At 33.4% G+C, this 17,072-nt stretch overlaps 1 protein-coding gene across 1 annotated transcript in view; it reads right to left on the bottom strand.

The window, feature by feature from the left end:
* The window catches only part of LOC148279925 (transmembrane protease serine 9-like), a 39,994-nt gene extending 24,586 nt beyond the window's left edge, over nucleotides 1–15,408 (bottom strand). The window contains exons 1-6 of the mRNA XM_088229215.1: nucleotides 15,313–15,408; nucleotides 13,949–13,991; nucleotides 10,899–11,107; nucleotides 7,672–7,875; nucleotides 2,161–2,322; nucleotides 112–236 (exon numbers count right to left, since the gene is read on the bottom strand). Coding sequence (XP_088085341.1) covers nucleotides 112–236; nucleotides 2,161–2,322; nucleotides 7,672–7,875; nucleotides 10,899–11,107; nucleotides 13,949–13,991; nucleotides 15,313–15,349 — 780 coding nt within the window. The 5' untranslated portion in view covers nucleotides 15,350–15,408. The remainder of the gene's footprint in view (nucleotides 1–111; nucleotides 237–2,160; nucleotides 2,323–7,671; nucleotides 7,876–10,898; nucleotides 11,108–13,948; nucleotides 13,992–15,312) is intronic.
* Nucleotides 15,409–17,072: the final 1,664 nt, after the last annotated feature.

The raw sequence follows: 17,072 nt of genomic DNA, 5'->3' as shown, positions 1-17,072 counted from the left end.
ATGTCTAGTTTCAATGCGTAAGTGAGTGCAAGGATATTTTAAATTATCAGCTTATTATAACAAACGTCTTCTTTTGATAATTTATATATTTTAAATGGAAACTTTTCTTACATTAGATATTTGTACATTTCTTTCCAAAGCGGTGTTCCATGTTCTGTAGTACTTGCCCCCAGCTACTTTGTAATATCTCGGATGAATTGTCCTTTTTTTCCATTCATCAAAAAAACAATGTGCAGCTGAAATTTATTCCCTTTCAATTAAATATTTAGTTGAACCTTTCGAGACCTTAATTAATTCATGTGGATTCAATGAAATATTTGAAAATTTTTGGTATTTATATTTATTGACAGTCTACACACGTGCGTTTCCTGAAATTATCAAGCAGCCAGTGGGCCACATGGTGACGGAATCTACCTACTGTCTACAAAAGATTCTCTTCGGACATCTATCTCCCTTTGTTAACCATGGAGTTGATACAGTGATTTATTTATTTAGTGTTTTATTGCTTACTTCTTGGCATGAACACTTGACAAACTTACTACTATGCTCTATTTTTTGTAAATTTATTGATATCATTTTAACATCGCTAGAATTCCACTCGTCCATGCGCTTTGTAGCTGCACGATGATTGGTTATCTAGCTTTCATATATCAACTTTAAAATACTTAAATTTTGTAAATGGGGTCTAGAATTCCAATCGTCTAAGCGCTTAGTAGCTGCAAGACGTGTTGTAATCTTACTTCTTTTTATTATTCATATTAATTTATTTTTTTAGTATCATTAATACACTAAATTTATTTGTCAATTTTTAAAATGTGTAAATGGGGGCTAAATTTCTAACTGTCTATGCGCTCTGTAACTGCAAGACGTCCTGTAATCTAGCTCCTATCTGCTATAATTTTTTATTGATCTTAATTGAAGACGAGGAACTAGAATACCAACCGTCCATGCGCTCTGTAGCTGCAAGACGTACTGGGATATTTATGAATGGTACAGCGCCCTTGAGGTGATTTTCACAAAAATGGCGCTATATAAATTATCAAACTATATATATAGATATATATATATATACATGTAGCGTTGGTATGCGTAATAAGGTTTTCTGGATTATTATGCCGTTTGTTGTTCGTACTATTAACCGACGGTTCAGATCGCATTACAGCGTCCATCATCAAGGTTGATGTTATTTGTGTAGATCGATGTACCTTAAAAAACCACATCCTCGGAGGATTTATGGGCTAACTAAAGAACGTAAGAGCGCTCTTTTTGTACTTAATAGCTAGATACTTTGGGGAGCTGTGAAATCTGTAGCTTGGCTCTTTAACTCTTAAAAGACTGTGGTAAATAATCCCTTTACGCGCGGTGATGTAACATCGTGTTACCACTAATAAAAGACGGAATATTTTAAAGTTCAGGCATTTGAAAAGAAAAAAAACATGGAGACACACTTTAAATTAATTCCTTTCAGATAATTTATGCGAAAAATTATATAATTAAGCCTTTTAGCAAAATAAATTAAAAATCACAAATACGCCACTCATGTTACGCGCGTGCGTCCCCCATCAATGTCATCAACCGACTGAAGACTGAATCTGTTTAAGATAACACCCACCGAAGAACAGCGTCTCTGTCTTCCTTGTTATGACTATATTCGTGCTCTCTCTTGTATAAAGTATCTGTATTGATGTGTTGCTGAATTAGCGGACATTCATTCTTCGCGTAGCAAGGATAAATATTTTTTGTATCAACATTGAGTATAATTACACAAATTTTATTTTCTAAGTCGGGTGTGAAAATGTCGAATTGAAGATTACAAAAAATATAAGTTCATAATTTAAAAAAATAAGAGAGATATATCAAGTCTTATGTCGACTAGTGAGACATCACAGCCACACAGGAGTTAAAGACCTATCTTGGAGGGCGAGAACTAATTAACGGGGACCCGTCACAATAGATCCATGTACATAGGTTTACTGAGACTGCTACGTCACTGGACGTCAGGATCTTATGAAGCACTGATCCGCATCTTTCAGAATAAGGATAATCATGAAATGGAAAATGATTTTTTGTGCGTGCCTTTGTACTGAGTATTACCAACCATACTCGGCATAAAACCAATATATTAATAATATAGGTCATTTAACAGTTTGCTCCGCTTACCCGATATAACAATATTAGTTTGCAAAATGCTACCTCCGCAGATTTGCTCAACTTTTCGATTCATATTTTGGTAAATTCCGACATGCCATGGTAGAGAATCCTTTCTCGTTATTTGAGCGTTAATGATATGTGTTATGCCAAATGACTTCTCCAAACCGCAATCTGTAAAGTAATACAATTAATCAGCATGATACCCTTAACCCTTATACTGCTAAACAACGATATATCGTTGTTGTTAATCCCTATCATAAAGTTCTAACTAGACTGATGCTGACGTCATAATCCCCAAAAGGGTAAATGAATTCGGGAACTGCTTGTTGCACTTAACCGTCAGTGGTATAAAACATTTTCAAAACATAAAAATTACTTATTCGACGGCTTATTATTTAGTTTCGTACCTATTTCAGGTAAAAATTTAAGTATTAAATTGTACAGCAAAGTTTCTTGAAAATGAATAAAAAATAATTAAAAATATTTTAATGAAAACGAACAACTTTGAACGACGTCACTTGTTTATATGAATCAACCAATGATAAGAGGGTTGTTTAAGATTTCCGGTTTGATAATCGTCAATAAACCAATCAACAGAACTAACCGAGAAGAAGGGGAAGAGACCTTGCGACGTCACACGCGGATTAATGTCAGAAATACAAAACTTTAAAAGATCGTAGCGCTGATAATACGATACATAAAAATTGAATAAAAAGCTTCGTCTATTAACCATTTAATTTTTTTAAACCACTAAGGTAATTTATAAACAAATACGTTTATTTCTATTTTTATATATTTTTAACTTTTTAATCTTTTTTTTTTCTATTGAATATGTTCTGTAACTTGAATTATAAAAGTAAAACTTTTATTTTATTGGTTGGTTGGAAGAAATTGCCATTTGGCAATAAGCCCGCCAATGCACAAATAACATTATGTACAAAAAGTTAAATAAATAAATAAAAAAACATCCTCATTATAAATTTACTTATGATGTTTAAATTCACAGTGCTTTTAAGAAAAGAGAAACGACTAAACACAGGAAACTTCTAGCTAGTCGGGACCTGTAACAGTGAACTTTTTTACATTCCAGAAACAGTGAAATAAAAAATAAATCATTGTTTTTAATCAACTAAGATTTTTTATCACTTATATGACATCTGAGGAAAATAATTATATTTGGTGTTTTCCCCGCTATTAAACCCGATTCAGTGATTACGAAAATATTGATGTACTTCCGTAATGAATAACTAATTGAATACTTTACCTTTAATATAAAAGTTATTATCTAGTGAGGTCCCTATATCACCGGAAAACCCCATAATTAAGAATATAAACAAATAAGTAAAGAGCCATAAAACATAAAAATAATTCACCATGGAACCTAATGATTGTCAATTAGGACGTTTGAATATTAAAAAAATCATTTGTTAATTTATTATAATGGGTACCCACAGTAATGGGAAATCAAAATATTTTAGCTGTTCATTAGGTAGTAATTATTACTCTACTAACAAAACGTAATTATTACTATACAAACTCTATTCTACAAACTATTCTACAAAGAAAACGTAAATGAGGTACATCAGCTCGATATTGATCCAAAAATACTTCAGAAAAAGCTTTTTCGATTTCGTGCTCTTCGTAAAAGTCTTATTATAAATTATTATCACTATTACTTAAAAATATATCATTATTGTCTAATTCACTTTCGGAATAGGTTTAGCTGCTAAGCCTTTGAGTTTCTCGGCCAGATACTATTATTTCTTTATCACTTTTACTATCCGTTATCATTTTGAATGATATATTTTGTAAATTTATTCATAATAAAAAGGACGCTTTGCAGAGTTAAATTGTTAGTTAAAGTAACAAAGTAAGATTAAAAATATATATAAATGTAAAAGATATGTAATTTACCTCAGCTGTTTGTAATTTCGGCAACTGTTGTCTATCTCACTCAATCTATTATGTGTGAACTAGCTATTAGTGAAACGGAATATTTTTCTTAGAAGAGATATCAATTTGTGAGACAGTTGTACAAAAACATTATTTTTTCAAATTAAAATTATATCATGACAACTACCAAGAAATAATATCACTAAGTACATTTACCGGTTACCTTTAAGTTTCAATCTAAATAACTCCCTACAAACATTTGGACATACTACAAAATATTGTTGATTAAAATAACTTACATAAAAAATTTAAAGTATTTTTAGGCATTACCTAGGAGGTAAAATAATTTATCCAGATGAAACTCACCGACATCAATAAAGGTTTCAGCTCTTTAAGTTTGCAAAAGTTAACAGATGGAAGAGTTGAGGTAATGTAAAAATAACCATGAATGTGGATGTGTAAACATACCCAGAATAGTGAATATTTCGCAGTGTGTAAAGTGGTCATTTGAACCAGCTAATGACAGATCATAAGTCCTGTAAATGCCTAGACTTCCATATTCCCTTGGCAAAAATGTTTTTCCTCTCTGTTGCAACAAATTTCAAGATTTATTTTACTCAATTTTTGTTTAGCATGCATTTATGGAAGTGGTAGGTTTGATAATATATAACAGAGCACTTTGCCCCGCAATCAACAAAAAAACTATCATAATTATTTCGTTTCAATAATAACAATGCGCCTTGAGATTGCAGTACGAGATCAGTTTTGTTTGTTTTAATTTTCAATTTAGAAAGGGTTTACAACCGCTGTACGAAAATTGTCTATTTGCGGCACGAATTTTCTATCTTGCTCACTCCATTGAGTTTGAACTAGATATTTATGAAATGGAAGATTTTTCTTGGAATTGCTATTAATTGATAAAACAGTAGTGTGTTTGGAAAACAACGTATTCGATAAAATATTTTTGAAATGTATAAATAAGAAGATTTCTGATTAGATTCTTGAAAAACTGCGTAGCAGCGTAAGGGTTAAGGGTCTATTTCACCACCTCTGAGTAAAGTATTGAATAACTAACCATCACATAACTTAATCTGATGATTAATGTCCCGATTACCGAGCAACGGTTTCACGACCTATGAGTATCCTTTGATTTGCTAAAAAGATACTTTGTGTGGCAACGTCGCATTTAAACGGTCTAGGCTCACGTCTGACAACGTGACAACGTCTACTGCTAGCTTTCGTGTGTTGTTTATTGTATTCGTTCATTACTTTGGGAGTCGCACGTGTTTTTTAAAAACTGCATTATAATGGAGAATAAGCGCGAAGGGGTGTAAACTTTAGTACCGAGGAATGCGAAGTACTAATAAATTTAGTTTTGCGCCACAAAAATGTGATTGAAAATAAAAAAAGCGACAATGTTTTGTGGAAAGAAAAAATTTCCGCGTGGAAATCAATAGAAGCGGAGTTTAACGCGTGCTCCAAATCCAACCACTTTCAGTCTTACAGAAAATCGTCCACAAGCTCTATCAGTTCCATAATTTATAAAAACACACTTTCCAAACTAACAAATCGAAACACAAACCCTCTTTGCCGGCTGTCAAATTGTTTTGCCGCCATTTTATTTTTTCTCTAGGTTATGATTAGCAGTTAATCATAGGGAAGAGCTTTGAGTAGTTTACTCAGGGACTTACTCGCCGAATAGCGCTACTTAGCGGTGGTGAAACAGATTATTTGTTTTACTCGACGAGTAGTTCTAATCAAGACTTTACTCAGAGGTGGTGAAATAGGCCCTTAGTCGTATCTTACAGTACGTAGGCCACTGAATAGGGTATTATCACGTTTTTTTTTATTTAGCAAAAAAATAAAGAAAAAAAATACAATGGTAGGTGTACAGTTTTTTTTTAATGTCCACGCGTATATTTTGAATTGGCGCCAAAACGACCATTCGGATGCCGGATGGGCTTGTGACGTCACGCGTTACGAATCCGACTGACCGTTCAAACAAATTCATACGAATTTGTATAGCCTACGTGTCGTTTTTGTTGTAATCGGTTGTTTTACACTGTTTTAATTAATTAACGCGCATAAAATGTCTTTAGTTATAAGATACAAGTATGGTTTAGTTCCGATGTGCACAAACACTACGGTAAAGACGCCAAATAAAGCTTTTTTGGCTATTCCTTGTACCACATTATGTAAGGCTGAGACAAGCATTATTGACAAAATCAAGAAAGGAGCTCTGCGCTGGTTTGGACATGTAGAACGAATGGACAGCGAGAGAACGGCTAAGAATATTTACAATGCGAATGTTGATGGATGCAGAAATAGAGGAAGACCGAGGAAGACATGGCATGACCAAATTCAACAAATACTTAAAGATGGACATGTCAAAAGTCGGAATAATCGGCGCGCGTGCATGAGAAGATGTATGAATGTAGAGGAAGCGAGATCTGTATGCAAAGAGTGTTGTGGCGTTCTATCCTCTCTGCCTACCCTTACGGGGAAACGGCGTGATGGTTTGTTGTTGTTAATGAAAAAATGCGGAAAAAATGGTTGAACGCATTTGAACATTATGCAACGAGATGTTAAAAAAAACAAACCACTATACTTTTTTCCGTAGGTCTTGTTCAGAACAAAATACTAAATTTAATGATGTAGGCTGGGAGGAGGAGATTTACATTGTAAGCCAGGCTCTTCTAAAACCTGGACTTGGAGGGCAAGAACTATAGTATTTACGGAGACCTATCACAATATATCTTCATAGGTCGCAGTGACGGCAGGAGCTTGTATAGTGCTGATCCCACGATTTCTCTTTGTACTTTTTACCAAACTCAAAAACACTCTTCTATTGCACATGCGTAATTACGGTATTCTTCAATCTAGATAGAAGAATTTAAGCATTAAAATTGAGTAAGCTATCCAAAATAAAACACTTTTATTGGATTTGATTCGACGCGTTTCGTCTTGTTAAAACATTATCAAACTCGATTTGATTTCTCCTATGATTTCTCGTTTGATAATGTCCCAACAAGACAAAACGCGTCACATAAATTTAAAAAATAAAGTAGAATTAAATCCAATAAACGTGTTTTATTTTGGATACCTTAACCATACATCTGCATACACAATTAATGAATCTATGTATATAATACAGGGTGTTCTTTAAACCCTGTCACATCCGAAACCACGATGATCAGTATGGGCAAGGAGACATATTGGCATATTAAAAAAAATATTTAGAATGAAGAAAATTTTTAAAAATAAAATATTAAAAAAAACAAATACACATAAAAAAAACAAAATCGGAAATGTGGTCATATTTCCTAAGACCAAAAATGTACCTTATGCATGTATTCTGAAGTCGTAGTATTTAAACTAGTATGTGTAGACAGAGTAACAAATTATATAAAGTTACTGGGAGAATCCATTATGTGTTTTTAGATTTTGCCTGATGTATGACTGTCAACCTCGCTCTTTCGACCGACCATGAAAAATGTCTACCAAATGTTGTAGGCAGTTATTCAAAATTTCTGGCACAGTTGTATTTTGTTTTGAAGACATCTATGTGAGGTAGTAATTGGTTTCGGAAATAAGTAAAAATAAACTTATCCCACAAAATTAGCCAACCTGGTACACATTTGGGTGTTGGATGATCCCAAAGCCCTCCGTTGCAAGTGAGGATCTCCAAGTATCCCTGGGGTGAATGCTCAGGCTTGCACGTCGGTTCGATTTTTGTTCCAGAGTCCATTTTGAATGTGCAGGGTATTTCGTCATTAGTTGACGATATGCATTTAAAGTCAACCGTGAAAGAAGTCAGCACCGTGCATTGTTCTGGAAATTAAATTGAATTAAAAATGAAATAATATCACTAAATTTTATTAAATATTTGTATATAACCACTTACCGACTTTTCTATGTCTACCGGTTTTGAGACGTACCCGTCTCTTCATCGGGACACCAATTAAACCAACATGCAAAACCCACTTTACACCTTCACCATAGTTAACAAATTACAACAGGGATGGAGAATACCTTAAATAAGGGAATATGGAAGTCTAGGCATTAACAGGGCTTTTGACCTGTCATTGGCTGGTTCAAGTGGCCACTTTACACACTGTGTAACATTTACCATTTTGCTTATGTTTGAACATCCATATTTCTTCAATTCTTCCATTTGTTGATTTTAGTTTCTTTAGATCTTCAACTTCACTTAGTTAGGACTAACATGCACTGATTAAATTATGAGAATATTCTCTTGTTTGAGAATTAATGAAAAAGTAGAGGGGATGGAGGGAGGGGATGAGCTTAATAGGTTTATAATAGGTGCTTGTACTAGTGAGCATTCGGTATTCATCATCATCATCATCATTCCCTATCCGTACCTAATGGTGCATAGGGCACTGCATTGGTACACCAATCGCAGCGTATCTTAATCATTTTTGTTACACGAAGGTAAGATGATCAGTATTATTATTATTTATTTATTTATTTATTTAGTTCTATGCAACATAGTCTAATATATATTTACAAACAATATTTACATCTATACTTATTCTAACATTATTTATCACTATTATACACTTAATATCCTAATTTATAATATTCACTGTTTCATATGTACATTTTCATTAATTATATTCACTATTTACACTATATACCACCTAATATTTTTCACATATATACTTTTTAAATTTAATTTTAAATATATTTACATTAATTTAATTTTTTATGCTTTCTGGCATTTCTTCAAATAGTTGTATTCCCTTGTACATGCGGCAGTTCTGGGACATTGCTTTTGATTTCTTTTCCAGTCTTATATTTTTAGATCCTCTTGTTGCATAGTTTCTATGAAAGAACTCATTATTTATGCTTCAGGTACCAGTCCAGGGACTATGAAATATTTCAGTGTGAATAAAATAAAATAAATATTTCATTACTACCCTGTCGGGAATCGAACCCGAGACCTATTGCATGGTAGGCAAATGCGCTGACCTACTGTACCTACTTAAATTCAATATTTGAATATTAAATATTTTTAGTTTTGGAATTTAATCACAAACAAGTACCTAGGCACCTACTTATCAATGAAAAGTCTTTTTCAAAGCTAATAGCAGGTAAGCCAACGTTCGGGCAGGACAACGTCCGTCGGGTCAGCTTGTACTATGTATATTTAAGGACCATTTTTTGTTGTTGTAAATAGCCGTGTGAGAAACCGGGAAATGAAAGTTGTGGAAGGGAAGTTCGAACCTCGAAGCTTTTGATGTCGGTGACGCTGGACCACGGGGCTACAGCCCGTCTACAATAATTATATTTATAATTACAATGTTCATATTTTAAAGTTAGAAAGAGTACAACGTAAATTCCTTAGATTCATCAATTACAAACTTAATATACCCACTGAAAATATTGATTACGATAATTTATTATGTACACTAAATATGTCAACTCTTTGTAAAAGAAGAATTATAAATGATTTATTAAATTTGTATAAAATAGCAAATGGCGTATTGGACGTCCCGGAATGAACTAGTGTTATCAGCTTAAAAGTACCAGTTCGAAATACTCGGCAGCTAACGTTATTTTTTTAATCTCCTGGCAGTCACAATTATTATTACAATTCACCAATACCTAGACTACACTGGCCAGCGGCCAGCGGCTAGGAGTATGGTGAAGTTGATATATTTCGTCTGTCTTTATATAAATATAGGTTAAGTATTCAAAAGGTTATAAATTAATTTGTATAAAATTTCTTAATATTGTTCTTTATTTACTTTTTCTCGTGTATCTCTATAATAACGTATAAAACTTATATGTATGTATATGTATGTGTCAGGGGCGAATCGTCAAAGTAAGCGATTATGCATAGCTTACCATTATATTTGACTTTAAATTATAATAATTTATAGTAACCATGTTTATGGGAAAATATATAAAGTAATTGTTATTTATTATAAATCACCGTTTATATCTTTCTACAAAAAAATATCTATGAAGTGCGCCCAGTCCACTCTCACTGAACGATAAAACTACCCGATTACCTCAGCTTATTCTTCCATACAAAAAAGTACACTGTATTTTTCGTCTTTAACCCAAGTCGGCTTTTTTAGTACTAAAACAAACTTGCAGATTACAAATATTTTTAGAAGATTCTCTATTTGGAAACTAGTATTTCGAACATTATTTCCCAAGGACTATTTTCCTTTGATGGGATACCGTTGACATATTATGTATCACAAAGGACAGGTGGCGTTCGCAGTGGCTGTTTTAGGCATTATTCATTTTAAAAGAAATCGGCCAGTGCTCAATTCTTGACAGTACTGTCAATGACAGATCATAATGAAAATATCTGCTGAATGTCATTGTGGTATGTGTTAATAAACTTTTGTAAAAGTTTAGTATTCTATTAAAATAGTGTAGAATAAAGCTACGTATATCGCGTGGTTAGTAATAATTGTTGTTTGAGTTGATTTTCACAGAACCACAGAAAAAATAGTAATTTATAATTACATTACTTACATGTTATGTGAGTACTTATATGTAGTACAAATTAATGAACATTTTTAATAGATTACCTATAAAATAAATCACGGCTCGCCACTGGTATGTGTGTGTGTTTTCGTATGTAAATTTATTAAATATTTTTCTATGTACCCTATACCTATATCCGTACATATCCTTATTTTTACTTATTATTGTATCTTTTAGTTTTTCTTATGTTATCTTTAATTTTACCTAATTATACATACTTATGTTTCACTGCTGCACTTGAATGTAATTTCTAATATATGTAAAGGTCCGCAGGGCGTGTAAATAAATAAATAAATAAATATATATGTATATTTATTCCTACTTACTCATACAAGTTGGGTTGCTAGACCAGGCATTGTTTTTTTGACACACAGACACCTCATTTGATAAAATATAGTTCTTGCTTCTACAAGAGTACTCCAGGATAGAGAAATGAGGCACCCAGTCACCAGGGTTAGGAGGTCGAGATGGGTTGCCTCCTACAAGTGCATAGTGACCATTTTGAGGGAAATTCGGTAGAGGACATCCACTGACGCTAAAAATACAAAATATGTAAGTATCACAATTTCAGGAAAGATAAATGGGACACCGCGTTACCCATTTTACAAGGTCAAGATGGGTTTTATTTTTAAATATATATTTGGACCCCTGTATTTAGTAGCCTTACGTGTCATGTACAAGGCCAAGGTACTCGGAAAAAATCGTTTTTGTTTGTCTTGGAAATGGGATGTTCGATCACTGATTTTGGTTTATTACCTTTATGAGTCCAATCACCATTGTTGCAAAGTTCAAGAACAATGCCGCGTGATAACTACTTTTAACTACAGTGTGGATATCTGTTAAGGATATTCCATCTTTCCTGCATTCTGCTTCAAGATTATGGCGTTGCAAACTGAAAAATGGGCACTGAAATAACAGATGTTCGATAATCTGTGAAGAAATATCATCGCATGGACAATAGTCATCATTCCTGAATATAAACTTATATAGATAACTTCTCATAGCTCCGTGTCCGGTAAAAATTTGGGTCGTGTCGAAAGTACTTTGGTGATGATGACGGAAGTTTGCTGCATCAGCCAGCGTTGGGAAAAACATTTTAGTGATTTTACCTGTAGAAGAAGCGCGGTAATGATCCTCCCAACGCTGCTGCGTATTTTGTTTTATACAGCGTTTAGCAAAGCTAAGGGGAAATTCTGAGAAGAAAGGTGCCGTTCTTTTACAAGTTGCGGCTCTTGCTCGTTCATCCGCTCTCTCATTTCCTAGGTCAAGATGGGTTACGATGGGTAGCAAATATTACGGTTTATTCTTCGGTAGAAAGAATGAACGGTGCACGCTACGATCCACGGAAAGACAAATGCTCGGTGTGTCTCTATGAAACAGAATATGAAAGAAGAAATAAGCCGCTGAATCGAAGTCGTAAATATCATGGATCGTGTAGCGAAATAAGCAGTAGGTAGGACGCTGGGCGAGGTGAAATGATGGCAGGCGGACACCCAGAACAATAATGTGGAGGCTCTAGGCAAACAAAAAAGTATTAAAAGGCCAAAAAAAAGATGGGCTGATGACATTGCCTCGATAGCCGTTATGGACGATAAAAGCGAGTGATAGGAAGGAATGGAGACTTTAAATTTATTTGAACAGAGAGGGAAAACATTTTTGAGAAGGAATATGGGAGTCTAGGCATTTACAGGGCTTATGACCTGTCATTGGCTGGTTTAAGTGACCACTTTACACACTGTAACATTCACCATTCTGCCCATGTTTGACATCCACATTTCCTCTACTCTTCCATCTGTTGACTTTTGTGAAGTAAAAGAGCTGAAACCTTTATCACGTGGGTGAGATTCATCCGGCTGAACCAAATCACCTACTAGGCAACGCCTGAAAACAATTTTCCAATTTTTACACTTCTCCTTTTACTAGGTAGTAATTCAACAATGTTCGAGTATGTCAAAATGCTTGCAGACTGGCTGGATTACCTTCTCAATTCCATATTCTCTTCTCAAAAATGTTTTCCCCTCTCTATTGAAATAAATTTAAATATGAATAACTCCTTAGGGAGTACATCCAGTTAGTCTGCAAGCATTTGGACATACTCAAACATTGAGGAATGGAGACGTTTGGGAGAGGCATTTAACAAGCAGTGAAAAGAGAAAAGCTCAAGAAGACTAAAGAAGACGTTGCATTAATGACTGTATATGGAAGAATGACTAGACAGGTGCCACCGTTTTGTAGCAACAACTCACGGACAGTGTATACTTGTAATGCCGTATTAAATAGACTTCATGAACTCGGCAATAGTTATTCCCACGTATCTGATATATTTAGTGTAGGGTATTGTTCCTATAGAACAAACCTTTTGAACTTTTTCAAAGATGGTGAATGGTAATTATATTTATTTATTCTTGCATTTCATAATATATATATAGAGTTTTTTGTTCACTTTGCCTAGCTGTGTGAAACAGCACTTATGATTTTCTTGTTGTTATACTGTAGAATGTTTTATTATTTAAACTTTCTACTGAATATGCCGTATAATTTTAAGGTTAATTTTTTAAATATAAATCTTGTATAATTTTTAGGTTTAATTTTTTTTTTTTAATCTTGGTATAAGGAAATTTATGTTTTTAAAAAAATATATATATTAAGCCAAACATGTTAGTATTATAAATGTTTGTAAAAGGCAGATTTGCCGTTTATGTTAATAAAATAAAATAAATGAATAAAATTAAATATCTGTTAGTCCTAGATTTACCACATTCTTTATTTTTAAAACCGTTTATATTTATTTATTTTGTTTGTGTCCGAAACTGTTAAAATTGTTTGGTTTATTTTTTGTAATGACATTTATTTATAAAAATATTGAACTGTTTTGTTTCTGTAATTTTCTGAATAAAATGTACTTTTAAGAAATGTAAGTATTATTTTAGTTTCTAATTGAATTTCACTAACACCTGAAAAAGTAATAATGACTTTGTGATTTATAAATATATATTTTTTAAACATACACTGATTTTAAAACGAATCCAAGTTTCCAAGTTGAGTGAAGTAATGACACTCACTGCTCAAGACATATCGCTGCGGCGCCAGTCATGACGTAAGAGTGGGCGGAGCCACGTTGAACTTTGGATCGACACGAGGCTGAAAGTAATCACTGAAACGGCACTCAGATTCAGCGTTCCCTAGCTTCATGACGTAGATCTTTTTATTAAACTCTATCTCTTCAATAACCATCTTTTCTTCGGCTCGCTCACGTTACTATAGTAAAAATAAATTTTGCGACTTTACAGTCAAATACATTAAATATGACATTGGAATTCTATCATATTATTTATTTATTTTTATATTGAAATGGAGTAATAACTAAATAAATTACCTTGCATTTGGTCCGGACGTGGCGGCATCAGTATGAATTAGAACTGAAATTATTTTTTTTTGTTAAATAATGTATTGTTGTCAACTTTATTAGGTGAATACATACTGTGCTGTGTTTAGTCGGTTTGTCGGCTCTAGGGTTAAGAATGGGAAATTCTCAGGGGTGCTTTATAATAAATTGACTTGAATAGTTTGTTAATATGTCTATTTGATTTTTATAGAATAGTCCAATGTCGTCGGCATACATAATATTTTTTCTCTAAAAATTCTTATCTTAATCTTTATCTTACTAGGTAATATATACAGGGTGTTCTTTAAACCCTGTCACATCCAAAACCAGTATGGGCAAGAAGACATATTAGCATATTAAAAAAAATTTATTTAGAACAAAGAATTAAAAAAAATAAAAAAATAACATAATACAACAGAGATGAAGAACATTTCAGATAAGGTAATATAGAAGTCTAGGCGTCTACAGGGCTTATGACCTGTCAATGGCTGGTTTAAGTGGCCACTTTACATACTGTGTAACATTCACCATTCTGCCTATATTTGAACATCTATATTCCCTCAATTCTTTCGTCTGTTGATGTTTGTGAAGTTAAAGAGCTGAAACCTTTATTTATGCGGGTGAGATTCATCTAATTGAATTATTTCACCTACATACTAGGCAACGCCTGAAAATATTATTTTTTAAATTTCTATACTTCTTCATGGACCAGGTAATTTATCGACAATATTGTGTTATGTTGATGTTCTTCATCTCTGTTGTATTATATTAATATAAACAGCTCCCCAAAGAGTTGAATCCTGTCCTTGTCTACAAAAATTTGGACAAACTCAAAATATTGTTGAACTCTTTCAACTAGAATCATTAAAATTTATCCATAAATTAGCCACTAATGTAATTGTAGACGAAGAACTAAATCTTGTAAAAAAATATAGTAAACATTGACACAATACGAGAATATCAGAAAAATATCATACACAACTTTTTAAAACAAGACAAGGACAGTCGAGACTAATAAACCACGGGCTGAAATTATACAATAAACTACCAGACAAACTAATCAAAAGACTCAGACAAACTTTTCAAAAGAAGTAAAAAATATTATTTAGAACAGCAGAGTATGTAATTAATTTTAAAAAATGGATATCTTATTTTTTGTAAAATAATGTAATAGTCCGTAAGGGTTAATAAATAAATATTTAAATAAAAATCCAGTAAAATTGTCAAAACATATCGAAATACAGGGTTTCTGATATTTGAAATTGTAACATTGAAAAAATACCGGGATTAGAAAAATGGTCCCATAGTCCACGCTTTAATCACATAAAAAGTAATAAAAAATATACCAAACTTACAAGAACTCCAAAATACAACAAATACTCTTATAAACATGTTAAATGAACTTTATGCTCCGTGTAGGAATTTCTACTAATTGATAAGTTCACATTCTTTACTAAGCACTTACTCTTATCAAAATATAATAATACCCAATGGCGTTCGGGTCAATGCTGATTAAAATTCATTTAAAGTCTGTTCATTATTACAAGAACTTCCAAATAAACAAACCAGTAGCAAAGACATGGCATGACCAAATCCAACAAATACTTGAAGATGGACTTGTCAAAAGTCGGAATAATCACAGCGCGCGAGCATGAGAAGATGTATGAATGTAGAGAAAGCAAGATCTGTATTCAAAGATATAGTGATGTAGCGCTCTATCCTATCTACCAGTAGCGAACGGTGACTTTTTTTATAGGTAAGCTTTTATATATACGCTTTTTTTTTCATAATTTGTACCTGCATGTACCTAAATATGAGTAATAAAGTATATACAGGTACACGGATTATTTTTCTATGGTTTTATGTAAAAACAACTTCATCTCTCCAGCTCCAGTGTCACCTGCTTGTAACAGAAAACGCAATACCTACTCATTTTTAATTAAAATAATTATTCTTATTTGTTTATAAATTTGTATAAACCACTTTAGTGGTTTATACTTAGGTGGTTTATACTTACAAGTGGTTTATACAAATTTATAAACAAACAAGTGTAAAATGTCATACCACAAAGTGAAAAATGTTTTTAAATTACAATAACATCAATTCAGTTTACGAGTTATTCTGCACATTCTTTCAAAGACGAGAATTTCACAAGTATCGGTCACTATATTATGCGGCACCCCTGAGAGTTTCCTATTTCTCAACCGAAGAGCCGACAAACCGAGTCAATTGATTTAATCAATCAATGCCTTATGTCAACTCACATATTTCGTCGAGACAAATCCCCTCATATATTTATGAAGATGTATAATTCAATATTCCTAAAAAATTTGCCACCTTTCAAGGAAAATAGGATTCCTCACTGGAAACGCATACTGTAAGTCAAATGGTTTTTAAATAATTAGCGTTTTGTAATAATAAAACTTAACATATATTTTTCTTCAGCCTCTAGCCGTCCACTTCTGGACGTAGGCCTCCTTCATTCTCTTCCACGCTTCGGTCTTTGGCTGTTTATTCACGCTGTTCCCACTTGCTTCACAACGTCGTCTTTCTTAACCTTATATCCAATAACAATGTGCCGTACCTAGCATTTGCATAATCTTATTTTTATTAATTATTGCATAATCTTATTTGTATTAACTAATGCATACTCAGAACAATCTCCTTGGTATCAGCACAGGTTCTGAGTGGATTCATGCTACTCGATCTGAGGACCAGGGAGCTTGCAGAAGCATATGACGTAAAGAAGAGCCTCACTTTGCAAGACTTGCCGCGGGACAGATTTTACCAGGGAGTGGGAGACTATTTCTCACTTCCTCATCCAGCGGAGCGCTATCCGATAGATCACGGCTACGATGATCAGGTTCTGCCTGGGACGGTGTAGGAAGAGTTGAGGATCTACACAGATGGCAGTCTCTTGGACGGCAAAGTGGGTGCAGCTTTTGTACCTTACGATGGCGTCAGAGAGCTGCCGTCGAAAAAGTTTAAACTCGGTGATTTCTGTTCCGTGTTTCAGGTGGAACTCTTTGCGATCAGAGAAGCCCTGGTCTATGTTTTGAAGAAGCCACTAAATAGATGGAAAAAAAATAACGATCCTGACAGATTGCAAATCTGG

This window comes from Micrasema longulum, unplaced genomic scaffold, assembly GCF_059751315.1.
Source record: "Micrasema longulum isolate JH-2025_06_02 unplaced genomic scaffold, ASM5975131v1 h1tg000644l, whole genome shotgun sequence".
In the NCBI taxonomy this organism is placed as follows: Eukaryota; Metazoa; Arthropoda; class Insecta; order Trichoptera; family Brachycentridae; genus Micrasema; species Micrasema longulum.
Note: the sequence above shows the minus strand (reverse complement) of the source record. Positions and strands in the feature narration are given on the sequence as shown.